Source organism: Sinocyclocheilus anshuiensis, unplaced genomic scaffold (assembly GCF_001515605.1).
Source record: "Sinocyclocheilus anshuiensis isolate Anshui unplaced genomic scaffold, SAMN03320099.WGS_v1.1 scaffold147, whole genome shotgun sequence".
Classification (NCBI taxonomy): Eukaryota; Metazoa; Chordata; class Actinopteri; order Cypriniformes; family Cyprinidae; genus Sinocyclocheilus; species Sinocyclocheilus anshuiensis.
Window position 1 is genome coordinate 881,466 of NW_015549585.1, and position 16,288 is coordinate 897,753.

The 16,288-nt window shown below is 36.4% G+C and overlaps 1 protein-coding gene across 6 annotated transcripts in view; it reads left to right on the forward strand.

Annotated features, from left to right (window-relative positions):
* LOC107657974 (sarcolemmal membrane-associated protein-like) overlaps positions 1–16,288 on the forward strand; it is a 67,007-nt gene that overhangs the window by 47,887 nt on the left and 2,832 nt on the right. For 4 of the 6 annotated variants that reach the window (XM_016446323.1, XM_016446325.1, XM_016446328.1 and 1 more), the window contains 8 exons: positions 976–1,056; positions 1,495–1,554; positions 7,758–7,877; positions 7,979–8,053; positions 9,970–10,275; positions 12,342–12,459; positions 12,937–13,108; positions 13,635–13,769. In XM_016446323.1, the coding sequence (XP_016301809.1) occupies positions 976–1,056; positions 1,495–1,554; positions 7,758–7,877; positions 7,979–8,053; positions 9,970–10,275; positions 12,342–12,459; positions 12,937–13,108; positions 13,635–13,769 (1,067 nt within the window). Of the gene's footprint in view, positions 1–975; positions 1,057–1,494; positions 1,555–7,757; positions 7,878–7,978; positions 8,054–9,969; positions 10,276–12,341; positions 12,460–12,936; positions 13,109–13,634; positions 13,770–15,541; positions 15,630–16,288 lie in introns of all 6 variants that reach the window. The other 2 variants (XM_016446324.1, XM_016446327.1) reach the window with 1 other exon arrangement.

A 16,288-nucleotide genomic window follows, 5' to 3' on the forward strand; every position in this document is an offset into this window, starting at 1 on the left:
TCATTCTGCCTAACAACAATAATAATGATAGGTTTAAAACATACTATTTGTTATAACTTTTTCGTTTATACTTTAAAATTTTTAAATCCAATAATCAGTGCAAAAAAAATGAGTAAATTCACTGTGTACCAGGTAATAACCACATGAAAGCTCCTCTGTGTGATGAGGTGGCGTTTAGACCCCTCAATCCCTTCAGATTAGAGTCTGAGATCACGGCCACACAGATTAGACCATAATTCACTGGTCAACCATTACCTATGATGACATTTCGTTATTCTCCCTTCAGTCCCGTTGAGTCACTGGTCGTTTGCTACACTGTGCTTATTCATGGAACACTGAGTTCAGAAGATCTATCATGTGATGTAACAGCAGTAAGGGTGGTTTTTCAGGTCATATATTGACTTAAATGTGCAATGTTTGGCCTGATGTCTGCAAGTAATGGAAATATCTAGACAGCATTGACTGATAGTGATTTTCTGATTGACATTTACAGCTTTCATTGAAAAGATACTGAAAATTTGAGGTGCAGTTCAGTCATATCGGATGATGCATTAGTGGTGGCATGCCAGGAGTTTCTTTAGACCGCTGTCACCTCCTCCTCTTCAAACCCCATTTATAACTCTTTTTAGGCCACATGGATACTACAGCAGCGCAAAACTAAATCTGCAACTAGTTTAGCATGTGACTGTATGTCCCTTTGGAAGCCCAGGTCACTCAAATGACCATGTGTGGGCAATAACTACCACCAGCCAGAGAGGATGAACTACAGGGGGCTCATTCACTGCCTGCTATTGTAGATCAAAGTAATCGTGGCTAATATATTAACAGCCAACAAACACACACCTGTTTAGACATGCAGAGTGAGCCTGGTAAAGGTTGTGATCGCTATATAAGTGTGGTTGTTTTAATGTTGTTTTGAGTAATGATTGTGTCCCCCCTCTCATCTAAGTGGTCTCTTCCGCTCTGCCTCCATAGAAAACCAAATAGACGCTAAAGAGAGCGATATGTCAGATACCCTGAGCCCCAGCAAGGACAAAAGCAGTGACGACACGTCAGGTGCGTGAAACATGGACACATTTGTAATGTATGAATTGCTGCATGTTGGTTCCTACAGCTTTCATTTATACATCCCACTTTTTTTTCCAAAAATAATAAATATATATGAAAAACCTAACTTTATATTTTATCTTGTATATAAATTACAACTTGTGATGTAAACTTGGTCTGATTTATTTTTCTAACTTTATTTTTGTCTTTTGTTCATGTTTTTTTTTTTCATTCTGCCTTTCATTTATTGCATTTTTTGAATGTTTTATCTTTCTTTCTTTCTTTCTTTCTTTTATTCTTCCTTCCTTTGTTTTTTTTGTTCTTTCCCTTTTATTTGTTTTCTTTCTTTTTCTTCATTTTTTTTCTTTTCCTTTTTTTGTTTTTATTTTTTCTGTCCTTCATTTTTTCCCCTTTCATTTTTTCATGTTTTGTTCTCTCTCTTTCCAGACGGACAGATGGATGAACAAGAACTGAACGAGCCCCAGAACAGGGTTTCTCATCTGAAAGGTAATCCCTCCATTCTTTTGTGTGGAACTTTTCTTTTCAGCTTCTCTGTCTGAAATGCCAGAGCTGGTGTGTTTGTGTGATTTGGCTGGCCTGAACAGTTAGTCACCCTCTTTATCTGCACTCATTAGAGCTCAGTGGACTGGCATGCGGCACAACTGTGCAGCCTAACAGGGTGTGTTATTCCCCAGTCTGACTATATATGGTCTGCATCTGCTGGAGGTGACAGCGGTGGGCTCGAGCCGTCCTCCTGGCAGGTGTCTCAGCGTCATGCTGGTTTATCTCCTTCCCTCAGATCTTTCCTCTCGCCCCACTTTATGTTCCACCAGAGGACAGTCTGGAATGTAAACCAATTACAGCCCAATTAGACGCTGAGTGCTTTCACAATGTCACGTACAGCTGCCGCTCAGATGTCTGTCAGTCAGAAGAAAAGGGCTGTTTTTTTTTTTTACTGATACAGTGCATCACTTTTTAGTTTCTCCAGAATTCTAAATGTTTTTAGTGTTACATTTTAAAACTTTCAGAGTAACTTTAAACGGATATTCCACCACTTATTTACTCATTTACTTTCATATTTTTCCAAATCTGTATAACTGACTATCTTTTATGGGACACATAAATTATATATTTTACTCAATATTCCCAACATTCTTCAAAATATCATCTTTTGTGTTATGAAGAGGAAAGTCATGTTTGGAACCACATGAGGAGATGAGTAAATTATGACAATTTTAACTTTTTGGTGAATTTAATTTGACTATGCAACCAGTACAGAAACATGCTAAAACTTCTTAGCAACTGCTTAGCAACATTTTGGCAGCCACCAACATTAGCCTACAACTATGGCGGTGACTTTTGCATAGACAGGCAGAAAATGCCGTTTTTTTTAGGTGATGTTTGCTTTAAATGAAAGACCTTCAACATATTGTCTCCTAGAAAAAAAATTTAAAACCAGGCTTAAGCAGCAGTTACATTAATGAATGGTGATGAAATAGACACTACAGTGACATGAGTTGAAATAGCACAAATCTCTACTGGTAGTTTGTTTTCTAGTTGTCATAGTGGCTCCTCTAAATCGAGGGCATTCGCCCCCTTCTCATGCGGTTCATCTCAGATGTCATCAGCTCAGTTGTGACTCTCACCCGCTCAGGCTGAAAATATCGAGATCATTCATCTACTTTCACCCTGCTGAGTCAAATCAGACAGCAGGACATTTGGCTCCCACACATGCATTACCATCAAGGCTCATCTATAGGGTCATATAATGGAAAACAGGATTTGAGGAAGTATTATACAGCCATACTACATAACGTTCATAATGGATAATTAATCCAATTCGAAGTCCACAAAGACCATTTATTGGAACTATACCATAAAAGCAGCTCATTCAGAAATCAATATGATGTCAGTCATGAGCTCATTAACATATGGCCGACCATCTTTACATATTCATTGCCTATTGAATATTCAGCAACTTAATCCACTCTAAGTGTCAAATACCTTGAAAAATTATTATTTGAGATTTAATTATTTGTGTTTTTGATGCAAGACACCTTGAGTAAAACTAAGTGGACTTTAAAGTGGAAAAAATGTTGCGAAAGTAGAATATGGTGTTATTATCCTGCTGGGGCAGATAAAATCCCCTGGTAGACGCTTTGTGTGTGTAGTTTTAGTTTGGCCATTAGGGCTGTGTATCACCAGCAAAGGCATGATATGATACGTATCACGATACAGAGGCCACGATACGATACGTATCACGATACATGACTGCACTGAATTTCACCTCAGCAGAATTTAGAAAAACAGCTGTTTATTAAACACTGCTTACTATAGGGCCATTTCTAACTATTGGCAGAGCAGGCAGTTGACCTCTGCATTATGAAGGGCCTCCAGAACTGTACCACAGTACAATATAGGTAATGGCATATGTTTCATGTTTACATTGTGCACTCCCCACCAGGTACAATATTCTGATTGTTTGCATCTTGTTTTTAAGCCCATAAATAATAATGTACTCGTTCTAATAAATTTATATTGTAATGTACTCATTCTAATATGTTTAAAAAATCATTTACATTGCTGGTAGGTTATCATTGCACAAATTAAAACACTCTCTACAATAAAAAAAAAAAATTGGAAGAGTTCTAAACTAACGCGCTGTCTTCACTGTATCTAACACGCTCAAGGCTGATTTAAGGCTGATTTATACTCGAGCGTCCGCAAGTTTCGCTTTGAGTGCGCGCGACGTCGTTTCGCGTGGCGGTGTGCACGACAAACGGTGGTAATTCATACATACACAGCCTCTCTCTCTCTCTGTCGTAAATGAACAGTTGATGAATCTCACTTTTCTGAGGATAGAATATTGAAGTGGAGATCGCTAAACTGCAAGCTAACCGCTGTTTTCAGAAAGCAAGCGCGTTTATCCACAGTGGAGAGAGAGCGCGTGTGCACAGGGTTGCCAGGTTGACAAAGATAAGTACATAAGCACATTTAGCAGATATTTCCGTATTGCGCAAGTGTAAAGCTCTGTTTTGGGGATTACGTCTCTTTATATCAGGCAACCCAGTTGTGTTCCTCTGCCGCCAGATTATTAACAGATGCTCTATTCATTCTTTTTTAGAAACCTCGCACTTTTCTACTCAATTTTAAACGTTGTAAAATTAAGCGCGGTCCACTGCTGCACACGTGCCACAATATCGATACAGGGCCAGCTGTATCGATACTCGTATCGTCAAATCTCTGTGACGATACATCGTCGTATCGATATTTTGAACACAGCACTATTGGCCATGTGCGACTCTAGTGTCATTTGACCTGGCTGGATTTACTGGTGAACTGTATCTGTATCTGTCCTAAATAAGAGATATGACACAGCAGAAACCTCAGTGTTGGCTATTCAGAATGTCACCGTTCATTTTTCTTAATGTCACCGTTCAATTCATCTTAATTCAGTCATCAGCTCTCGTGATGGCAGTGAGCTCATGTCCTTTATTGGGACGTCAGATAAGGAGCGCTGGCTTGGATCAGGGAGGAAGTGCCAGTTTCAGCACCTCATTGTTCGATGGCACTCTTGAGGAAGTGTAGGACGTGCCAGGCAGACTCAGAGGCGGCCAAGACCAGAGGGACGTGTGCTGCAAGAGCTTTTCTCTACCTTATTATTTCTTCTTGATTTAAACGGGGACTATTCTTCACTTGAGTAGCATGCATATGTTTCCAGCTGAAGATAATGAGGAGAAATCTGGATAGATACTGTAAATCACACTTTCTGGTGCAATAAAAAATACTAAGCTCATAAGTGGACCTTAGGTGTAGCGCATACTATGTCAAGTTGCTGAATACTCAGTGTACATTGATATATAAATGTATATACAAGTTATCTTTGGAAAATTATGGAGAATATTGATTAGGCATTAAGTGCATTAATTTTGTATAAAATTGGGTGCCAAGCTGAAACAACCAATACAACCAAGGGAAGTTATCTGCTTTTTCATCCCATTAAATAAGTGGTTCTCAATCCTTTTGACTCCAAGCCCCTCCAATCTCCAAAATACCCCCATGTGTGCATGTTTATGGTACTTCTACTGTAATGAGAAAGCTGCTTTTCCCCCCATTTTTTTATTTATTATTTTTTAATAATTTATTACATTAATTCAATACAATTAAAATAAATAATAATAAAAAAATATAATAAATTATATTGAAATCAAAATAGTAAAATGTCTGATTTCAAAATTTCAGAACATTCAAGAACTGAATGTTCTTCAGGGTTCAATAATGAATTTAAATGGCTTACAAGTTTTTTAAAATTATTTTTAAAACGCAAATAGCAATTCTATCCAAATAGTAATTTCTACTCATAATATTTTAATATTAAATTTAATAATATTTTAGAGCTTGACATAAGAAAAAGTTGTATTCGTTCTAGAAATTTTCACGACTTTTCCCTGTCCAAAAGGTCTAACTTTTAAAATTCATCAATATATCCAGGTTTTCCCAAGGCTGCGAGGATCCTGGTTCTTAAATAAAAATGACAAGTTGGGGGAATGAATAAGTGTTATTTATTATCATTTAGATACTATTATAGTTTTTATTTTTATTTAGTTGTTTTTGTTTTTTGACTTTTTTTTTGTAATTTTGTTTTATTATTTTTTTTTAATAAGTATTTCTGTAGTTTTTCATTATAATTTTTTCTCCAGCTTTAATTATTTTAGTACCATCAAGTTTTATGGCTTTAGTTAACTACAGGTGCATCTCAATAAATTAGAATGTCGTGGAAAAGTTAATTTATTTCAGTAATTCAACTCTGGAACGAAATATGATGACAGTTTTCACCTTGACTTTTAGCTGTTTTTGCTTATTTATAAGTTTGTTTTGTCATATATTAAATAATTTTAAGACTTTTTTTGGCCCCCTTAAAAATGTGTTTAGGCCCCGTAGTGGGTCATGGCCCCCTGGTTGAGAACAACTCTGATCCCATGTGTTTGTGAGGCAGATATCTTTAGTCAACATCTTAATTGTTCAGTTTATAATAGTCATTCAGAATTCTGCTGTATTTGTCTTTTATCATAAGACATTTCCATTTGTTTTTGCATAATGATTTGATTTGTCCAACAAGCTTTTGTTATATGTGACCCTGGACCACAAACCCAGTCTTAAGTGTAAATTTTTCAAAATTGAGATTTATACATCACATGAAAGCTGAATAAATAAGCTTTCCATTGATGTATGGTTTGTTAGGATCGGACAATATTTGGTCGAGATACAACTATTTGAAAATCTGGAATCTGAGTGTGCAAAAGAAATCAAATCGCCTTTAAAGTTATCCAAATGAAGTCCTTAGCAATGCATATTACTAATAAAAATTAAGTTTTTATATATTTACGGTAGGAAATTTACAAAATATCTTCATGGAACATGATCTTTACTTAATATCCTAATGATTTTTGACATAAAAGAAAAATCTATAATTTTGACCCATACAATGTATTTTTGGCTATTGCTACAAATATACCCCAGCGATTTAAGACTGGTTTTGTGGTCCAGGGTCACATATATGGTAAAATGTGCCACTAGGAGGCGCTGTTGAATTGCTCATTCGGCCCTAGATTGCATCTACACCGAGGCGTCTGGCATGAGTTATTCAATTGCCTTAATGAAGAGTTATCTGAACACATGTAACCTTATATGGCTGTGATGCACAATCTCAGCCATAAAATCCTTTTGAGACGCTCTTGATGAAATCCCTGAAGAAGGAGCAGAATGAGATTACACACCACTTCATGCACCCTCTCATTAAATAAATGGCAAAACTTCAGAAACACTGCTAAGTAGACGAGTTGGTTACATCATTTTGCCTGAAAGCAACTCTCTCGCTCGCCGTAAACACCCTTCGTCTGACATCATGACAGATTACCAGCCCTTAAATTAGCACATGACTTCACTGACATCTGTAGAGTGTTCAGAGAGGGGGACGTTCATCAGTTTATGGTCAGAGGAGGTTTCCCAAAAGCCTGTTGTTACAAGACCACATGAGAGACCAACTGGATGCTCCTCAGAGTGACTGCAAATGTGCGTTTGCTCGGCATGAAGTCATATGAGGGAACGCAGGAGAGTGTCTAATGTCTCTTTTGCTTGGCCTGATGCAGGTCATCTCAACGGCCCATTTGTAGATCTTCCATTAGAGCTGTCTGAGCGTGCGCTGGACTTACGTAATCAGGCTTCAAGTTGTGTCGATGCATTTTAGATATTCTGTTGCAAGCCAGGTGGTGCATGTTGTGCATTTGCACTCGAGTTGTTCACTGAGCAAACAGAAATACTTCATCCTTCACATAATGAACTGATTCTGAGCAAGCATCTCGATTTTGGTTTACGGTAATCGTGTTTCAGTGCTTGATGTTTCTGCCCATGGGGTCGAACAGAATGTATCTTTTGTGGCGCCAAAGGTTTTGACCCATCGTGATGGATTGGTCTCACGCTCACAGTGGCTGTGGGATTTTAGGAGAAGCACAGAAATCTGATTTTATATGTCTTTATTAGGAACTGCTGCATTTTTACATTTGCATTCCTGTGCAAAAGTCCCCTGGTTTTTTGCAGATCTAGAAATGCAATGTCTTGTATAAACCATTTAAATAATAACCTAAATGCCACTAGATATGAGTCAAAACTACATATTAGTAACTGACGCTCTGCTCTGTGTGTATTTGTAGAAATGGATAGGAACCTGGAAGCTGGAGACACTGAGCAGGTCATTCCACACTTCCACCGAGAGCTGCAGGAGGCCCAAGAGCTCGCCAACACTGGCAAACAGAAATGCCTCGAGCTGCAAGGTACAGCAGGGTGCTAAACGCTCCTTTCATAGTGATTCGTCATTAATAATCGAGGGTCATGATTGCACTGTGTGAATCGCTGAGCGTCTTTTTCTCATCAGCTCTTCTGGAGGAAGAGAGGAGAACCAACAGACAGCAGACTGAAGAATCTGCTAAACAGATCCACTTCTTACAGAGTGAGTCCTTTCTCACACACTTTGTGTGTGTTGTGAATTGTGCTTTAATCTTCAAAAAGACTTCAAAATCTAGTCAGTATGGGTCGATGAACAGTTTTTAGTCACGCAACAAAATTATTTTTTTTTTTCAAAAACATTAAAACGAAATTTAAATTTTTATTTAGCAGAAAACAGAAAAAATATATATTTTTAAATAATCAATTAGTTACATATTTAATGTAATTAATAATCAACACTGAAATAAAAACGGAGTTATATATAAACATTTAAATTGCACATAACGCATTTTTATCTTAACTTTTTAATGGTTTTTAAGTGTTTCTACTCCAAATCATTGTTGAATTTTTTTTTTACCTAAACATTGAAACCAAAATTAAAATGTTCATTTAGCTGAAAACCAAAAATGTTTTTTTAAATAATTAGTTAATTACATTTATTTAATAATCAACATTCAAATAAAAACTGTGTTGTATATAAATTGCAGGTTTTTATATAAAATGTTTACTGATTTATGGTTCTGCCCCAGTTTTTATTGAAAATATTTTTTTAACCAAAAAAACGACTATGAAATTAAAGTTTTCATTTAGCTGAATTAAAAAAAAAAAAAAAAAATCAATTACATTTATTTTAATAATCAAAAAAAAAAAAAACTAAAAAAAACAAAACTGAGTTGCACATAAACATGTAAGTTGCACATAAGGCAGTTTTATATAAACTTTAAAAAAAAAAAAAAAAAAATCAATTACATTTATTTTAATAATCAACATAAAAAAAAACTAAAAAAAACAAAACTGAGTTGCACATAAACATGTAAGTTGCACATAAGGCAGTTTTATATAAACTTTTTAATGATATAATTATATTTCTGCTCCAATTCGTTAATGAAATATTAACATTTAAACAGTGTCTGTAATAAAAAGATTGTTTTCATGACAGATTTATTTAAACATGCATTAAATAATGAATATATGAGGTTAAGTAAAAATATAATGAGTATGTAATATAGTGCATATATTTATGAAAATGCTCCTCTCTAAAGTTATTTTTTCTAGCTGACTAATGAGTTCATGGAAGTTGAATGGCTTTCCTGAGGTAAAAGTTATGTTTTATTGATGATTTTACACTATTGAAACACTTTGAGTGATTAAATTAGACATGATGCATTTCGTTATGTCGTACAGTTTTATTCAGCATACCTTCTGATGTTCATTCATGTTTTTTTGCTATAACTAGTAGTAAAGAGGAAGAGATTATTGGTTCACGTGCCGATTGAACTGAGGTGCTACAGCGGTCTGTTACGACACATGAAGGAGCATCAAAACAACATTTATTGTTTGAATTTTGTTATAAAAATAACAATTTGAATGCTCAGGCTTTTTTTGCACATATCAAAAGCTCAAACCTTAATGCGATTATTGGATTTCAGACATTCTATAAGTAATGTTTACTGAACTGAAAACAGCACAGACTAAAAGATCTCTATTCAACAGAATGGAGATCTATTAAAAACGAGAAATCAATATCGTTAATCCAACACTAGCCATTGCAGAAATGCTTATTAAATGTCACAGCTTTGGTCAATGATTTCAGCCCTCCAAAACCAAATATGTGACCCTGGAGCACAAAACTTAAGTCTTAAGTCGTTTGGGTATATTTTTAGCAATAGCCAAAAAAACATTGTATGGGTCAAAATTATAGATTTTTCTTTTATGCCAAAAATCATTAGGATATTAAGTAAAGATCATGTTCCATGAAGATATTTTGTAAATTTCCTACCGTAAATATATAAAAACTTAATTTTTGATTAGTAATATGCATTGCTAAGAACTTCATTTGGACAACTTTAAAGGTGATTTTTAGGCGTATTACCACCCATTAATCATGGCGAAATCACTGTAACTCTTCTTTGTCTTCAGCTCAACTGGCGAAGCTCCAGTCTGACATGGAAGCTTTGCGTGAGCAGAGAGAGAACACTATCACCACCACCCGCGAGGAGCTCTACAGCGCCCAGGAGGAGATCCTGCTGCTCCGGCACGCCATGGAGGCTGCCACTGCTGAGCGGGAACGTGAGATCGCCGCCCTGCAGGGAGACTTGAGCACCGTCACCGCCGAACTGGACAAATGGAGACAGACGGCAGCCAAGTACGAAGTGGAGATCAGCAACCTGCAGGCCAGCTTCCAGCTCCAGGGCCAGCACCAGGAAAGAGCTAGCCAACTCCAAGGTACTCCATCGGTTATTGGCTGTTAGGAGCCCTAGCTGAGCAGAATCACTGTTAAACCCAGACCCGGTTCAGCGGTCGGGCCAGCTTAGCATGTCGTCATCGGCGCTCCTGCGGCGAACCTGCTGCGTCCCTCATGTGTTGTTTGGCTTGTAATGTTCCCTGGATGTCATAAATCAAGCTGACTTCAGAGGAACAATGGCTGAGATCATCACTGATCTCTCTCTTTTCTAGCGCCTTTGATTCCTATTTGGAAACATTTGTTTCCTCTCATTTGCATTGTTTGAGTTCAGTTTTTCTGAGTGACTGGCCATGAGAAGAAAATTGAGTAAGTTAAATAAGTAAAAAACATGCAGTACTTTTTAAAAGATTGGGGTCAGTGAGATTTTTATTCAGCAAAGATGCCCTAAATTGATCAAAAGTGATAATAATGACATTTATAATGTTACAAAAGATTTCTGTTTCACATAAATGCTGTTCTGTTGTACTTTCTAATCATCTAAGAATCCTGAAAAAAAAAGTTTCCACAAAAGTTTCCAAAAAAGATATTAAGCAATGTTGATAATGAACAGCAAATCAGCATATTAGAATGATTTCTGAAGGATCATGTGACACTGAAGACTGGAGTAATGATGCTGAAAATTCAGCTTTGATCACAGAAATAAATTAGATTTTAACAGGTATTCAAGTAGAAAACAGTTATTTTAAATGTTAATATTTTTTCACAATTGTACTGTATTTTTAATCAAATAAATGCAGCCTTGGTGAGCAGAAGAGATTTCTTAAAAACATTTAAAAAAATCTCACAGACCTCAAACTTTTAAAATGGTAGTGTAAGTTCAAAGATTGAATATATGTTTCTCCACAGCAGAGTGTAATGCATGTGTGTTGTGGCTGTACTATCAAAACAGTGTGATTTTAAATGTTTATTTGCTGTGTTTCTTTAAGTCTTTGCATTTCACAAGACTGATTTCTTCACGTATTGAGAAGGCACACATGCGGTATTAATTTCACTAGGGTCTTTCTCTCCAGGCCCTCTTTAATGTGTCGTCCAGAGTCACGGAAACAGTTTTATTATCGTCCATTCTGCTGGGTTTATTTATTATTTATTGGATCCTCGTTTGGTTTTCACAGAAAAATGTGCCTAAAAGTGTTTTGACAGTGCTTCTGAGATCTTTTAAAGCCATTTTAGGCTACACAGAATCTCAACCAGTGAAATTAAACCCGACAGGATAAAATTAATACTAGCGATGTACCAAAATAAAAATTCCAATCTGAAACCAAAAAGTTTGCCCACAGACACACTGGAGCGAAAGACAGGATGTGTTAAATTAACCTGTGTTTTGAATAACTATAAGTGTGATTTTGTTTTGATATTGTGTCATCACTTAAATCAGATGATGGTTTTAACTGGTTTTATTATAGATTGCAGAAAATGAATTAATAAAATAATTTTTGCCTTGAGGGATTATAAAGTAAATTATATATGAGCAATATCACTCGAGTACGAGAGCGATACCGGCTCTATATCAGCATCATGCTGATCACTTTTAGAATTCGTATCAAGGGCATGTGCTGCTTCAGTTAGGTTATTAGTGAGAAATAATGAGGTTATAAGAGAGAAACAATGCGGCAAGACGTGCATCCAAATGAGAGCGAGAGAGACCGCGAAGCTAGATGTTTCTTCTTATATTAACTAACATACTCTACGATGAGCTCAGTGAATAATTAAAAAAAAACATAGACCCGGCTAGAACAAGCGGAGTGATACAAAATTGTGAAAGGGCGTTCCTGTAGCGATACCAGTACAATATCTCACGGTTCTCAACCAATCAGATTTGAGAACCAGAACGAACTGTTGTATAAATTTATATATTAAATAAGATTATACACACACACACACACACACACATAAATATTATGTATATTTAAAAATGTAATTTTTATTTTTTTTTACATTAATGAACTGAACAATGGTTACAGTTAAATACATTGTGTAATGAGGTGTTTGGGCAGTGAGTGGAGGGAATCAGTTTTATAATTAGTTTTTCTCTCTCTGTCTCTGTCAGGTGAATTGGAGAAGCTTCAGGCCGAGTGCTCTAGTCTGCAGAATGAATGTGACAGTCTGCGGGCTGAGAAGACAACACTGATACAGAAACTCCACAGACTAGAGGAAGAACTCGACAGGTGGGTCGCATTCACACAAACAGACTCTCTGTGTCGTTTAGATCATTTCACACAACAAACATGTGTCACTATTTTTAAACGGGTTTCAAGTACATTGTCAGATTCCACACCTGCTCTCTTAAATGAAGAATGTTTGAATCACCATATTGCACAACAGCTGCATCTCTTTGTACTTACAGAAGACTTTTTCATTGATACTTTTTTAAACAACTGGTTATCGTTGTAATATTTAAGCACCTTTGTCCTGTACTTAATCTCCACCCTAGGCTGTGTGTGTACGTCTCTGTTCTGACGTTATCGTTTTATAAGTCACCTTTATGAGCTCATCAGCCCTAAAGCTTCACTTCATTATTAGGAATGTTCTACAACATTCTTTTCCATGACATGAATTTATTCCATTCATTAGTTCATTTTCTGAAAACGCCACAGAATGTAAACAGCACAATCTTTGACTATTTTCCTTTCTTTGTTTTGCAGCTCCAGAGAGCGGAGTGCAACGTTGAGCAGCAGCCTAAACTCTCTGGAGAAATCCCAGGGTGACCTGGAGAATAAACTGGGCTCAATACGAGACCAGCACCAACAGGACGCTAGCAAACTGAAGATCCAACTGGCTCAAGCCGAAAGCCACACCAGAGACCTGCAGAAGGAGGTATGAGCAACCGAAGACCACCCAGACCTTTTATTGAAACCAAGTTGCCAAAATGCACAACCATAAACACATTCATTTCTTTTATTCAGCAAGGTTGCATTAAATTTATCAAAAGTGACAGTAAAGACATTTATAATGCTACAAAACATTTATTATTCATCTCCACAAAAATATAAAGCAGCACTGATTTCAACATAGGTAATAGAAAATGTTTCTTGAGCAGCAAATCAGCATATTAGAATGATTTCTGAAGGATCATGTGACACTGAAGACTGGAGTAATGATGCTGAAAATTCAGCTTTGATCACAGGAATAAATTACATTTTAAAATAGATTCACATAGAAAACAGTTATTTTATACAGTTATAATATTTCAAATTTTGACTGTATTTTTAATCAAATAAATGCAGCCTTGGTGAGCAGAACACTTTAAAAAACATAAAAAAAAAAAAACGTACACACCCCAAACATTTTTTTTTGTTTGTTTTTGGTGCAATGATTGCATAATCTCTATTTTTCTCTCCAGTACGACGACACTCAGAATCTGCTCTCAGATCTTCGGCAGCAGTATGAGCAGACGGAGCAGGAGAAATACTCCATCAACGACGAGCTGGAACAGTGCAAGGTCAACCTCAAGCTCCTGCAGGAGAAGGGCAGCAATGTGAGTCTCACAGCCAGCACATATCATTTACAAAGCAACAAAAAAAAAACTAAGCCAGCATTAAGATCTTACTCCAATTAATTAGCTGTCGTCTACATTACGCCATTTAACGCGGTGGTCAGCAACCAGTGATAGATCTTACTTCACTGTTTTGCATGGCTCTGGAAAGCGCAGCAGAACACACATCTCACACGATTTTGTGAGTTGTTAGCAAATATTATTTGCAATTCAGCATTTGTAGGCATCATAGGTCCATTCAGATGTTCTATAATACCTTAAAAAGCTGTAGCTAAAATACACCGTAGTTTTCATTAGATATTGTTATTTTTTTATCAGCTCATATTGAGTATATATTTTAGGGCTGGCAAAAAAAAAACGGAATTTCGAATATTCGTTGAATTTAAAATTAAAATCCACATTCGAATGCAAAAACGTTGCATTCGAATTTTAGGTGTGTGTTAAGGAGGCAGCCTTATCAGTGGCGCACGAGATGCGATGACGATGTGTAGTTGCATTATGTTTTTGTTAGCCTATCCAGTTGAAGCCACTAGATGCGGCGCTGCTGCGTTGTTAATTAAAAATATTGTGGAAAAAGAGAACCTCAATGTGGAGAAGATTTTGTTTACGTCAAAACTTAAACCAAGCTGTTCACACAGAAAACACATTTCACGCATTTTCTAGAGGTACATCTATCACGTTGCACCCACATCTCGCACAAAGGAGCCACATGTTTAGAAAGCCATGTAAAATTAATGCAAGTTTAACTTTGAAAAAACATATCGAGACTTTATGGCAGGTTTTTTCCCCCCATCCCACTGCATCTCATGTTTTTAAATGAGAAATGTACTCTTGTGTGATTGGCTTTCGACCCTTTGTATTAAACTATGCATACATACGTACATACATGATGCTGTTTTGTTCATAGTTAAGCAACTTAATTAATTATAATTGGTTTATAAACATTATTTTAAACATTATGCACTTTTTTCACAGATAGTCATGTTATCTCATACTTTGAATAAACGTGCATTAGTAATATTTTGCATGATGCGCCCTCTTGTGGCCTCAGAAGAGAAGCCAAAAGCTTTTCTTCACCCTAACTGAAATTATGCATTTTAAATGAGAATATAATTAGAATTTTGATAATATTTAAGTACAAAATTCGAATTTAGTTTTTCAGCCATTTTGACAGCCCTAATATATTTATTAACCCCTCAAAGACTTGAGATTTTTCATTTTCAGGTTCACCCAAGAGAAGAATATTTTCCACTGTTTTTGACACATTTTCCTTGTTTTTGGCCATTTGTGCACTTCAGTTTTTTGAATGTGCTACACAAAACTGTAGTCATCACCTTAATATCCCACAATTCCCTTAGTACAATCCCTTGCACACTGCCGATTTGCAGTCACAATCACTTCATGTGTCTGTGATTTGAATTTAACACTGATAAATTGTAGATAAATTGTTCTTTAGATGAATGCCAATAAACAGTTTATTGTTTGCTGTGATTTATTAATGCCTTGAACACTGTCCTCGTTCTTGACTTCCTGCTTCTAGATGTTTAAATGTGTTTGTGGTTCTGGGGCGTTTGATATTTTTGTTTGTGTTGATTTATCGATGGTCCCTCCCACCACACCCCTTTTTATGGCCATTTTTGTTTGTATACGTTTGTATGTTTGTTGTAGTTGTTTGACTCCCCCAGCCTGATTTCCGTTGAATAGTTTGAAGATTGATTTTTTGTTTTATTTGTAATATCCCTTCCCTCCTCTAGCCATCCATATTGCAGCCTGTCCAAGCCATTTTCATCGGTCTATTCCTGGCTTTGCTGTATTGGTGCTTCGGCCAGTTGTGGTAGAAAGGTACACACGCTCCTGTTGAGTCTGTTTGTGTGTCTTCTGTATATCCACCTCTGTAAATATCATCACGTGTATATACGACCTGTGCATGGCAAACTCTCATCCGTCATCTCTGCACTTGCTTCGCCCCAAAATCCCTTTTCGGTGCTTGGCAACACGTGGGAACTCAACTGATTCCTCATCCACCCAGAATCACCAACTACTAACCAAACACATTAACTGTCTTGTCTTGCTTGGATCACTATAATGGTCATATAAATCTCTGCATTTGGGGATTTTGGATGCTATTTTCTTTTTTTTTGTTCTGTTGTGGGGTGTTTTTGTCATCATATCATCTTTCTTTTGCTGTTCTTCTTTACTTTTATAAATTAAAGGCATATTTCATCCAAAAATGAACATCCTGTCATCATGTACTCCCCCTGATGTTGTTTCAAACCTGTATGACTTGGTATCATTCAGAGAACACAAACGAAGAGGTTTTGACAAATGTTCATGCTGCTCATTTCCATGCAATGAAGGAATAAAGTGATCAGTGGCTGTCATACTGTGAAAATAACGACAGCATAATGACAGTCCATATGGACTCGTGCATTATATATATATATATATATATATATATATATACAGTGGGTACGGAAAGTATTCAGACCCCCTTCACTTTT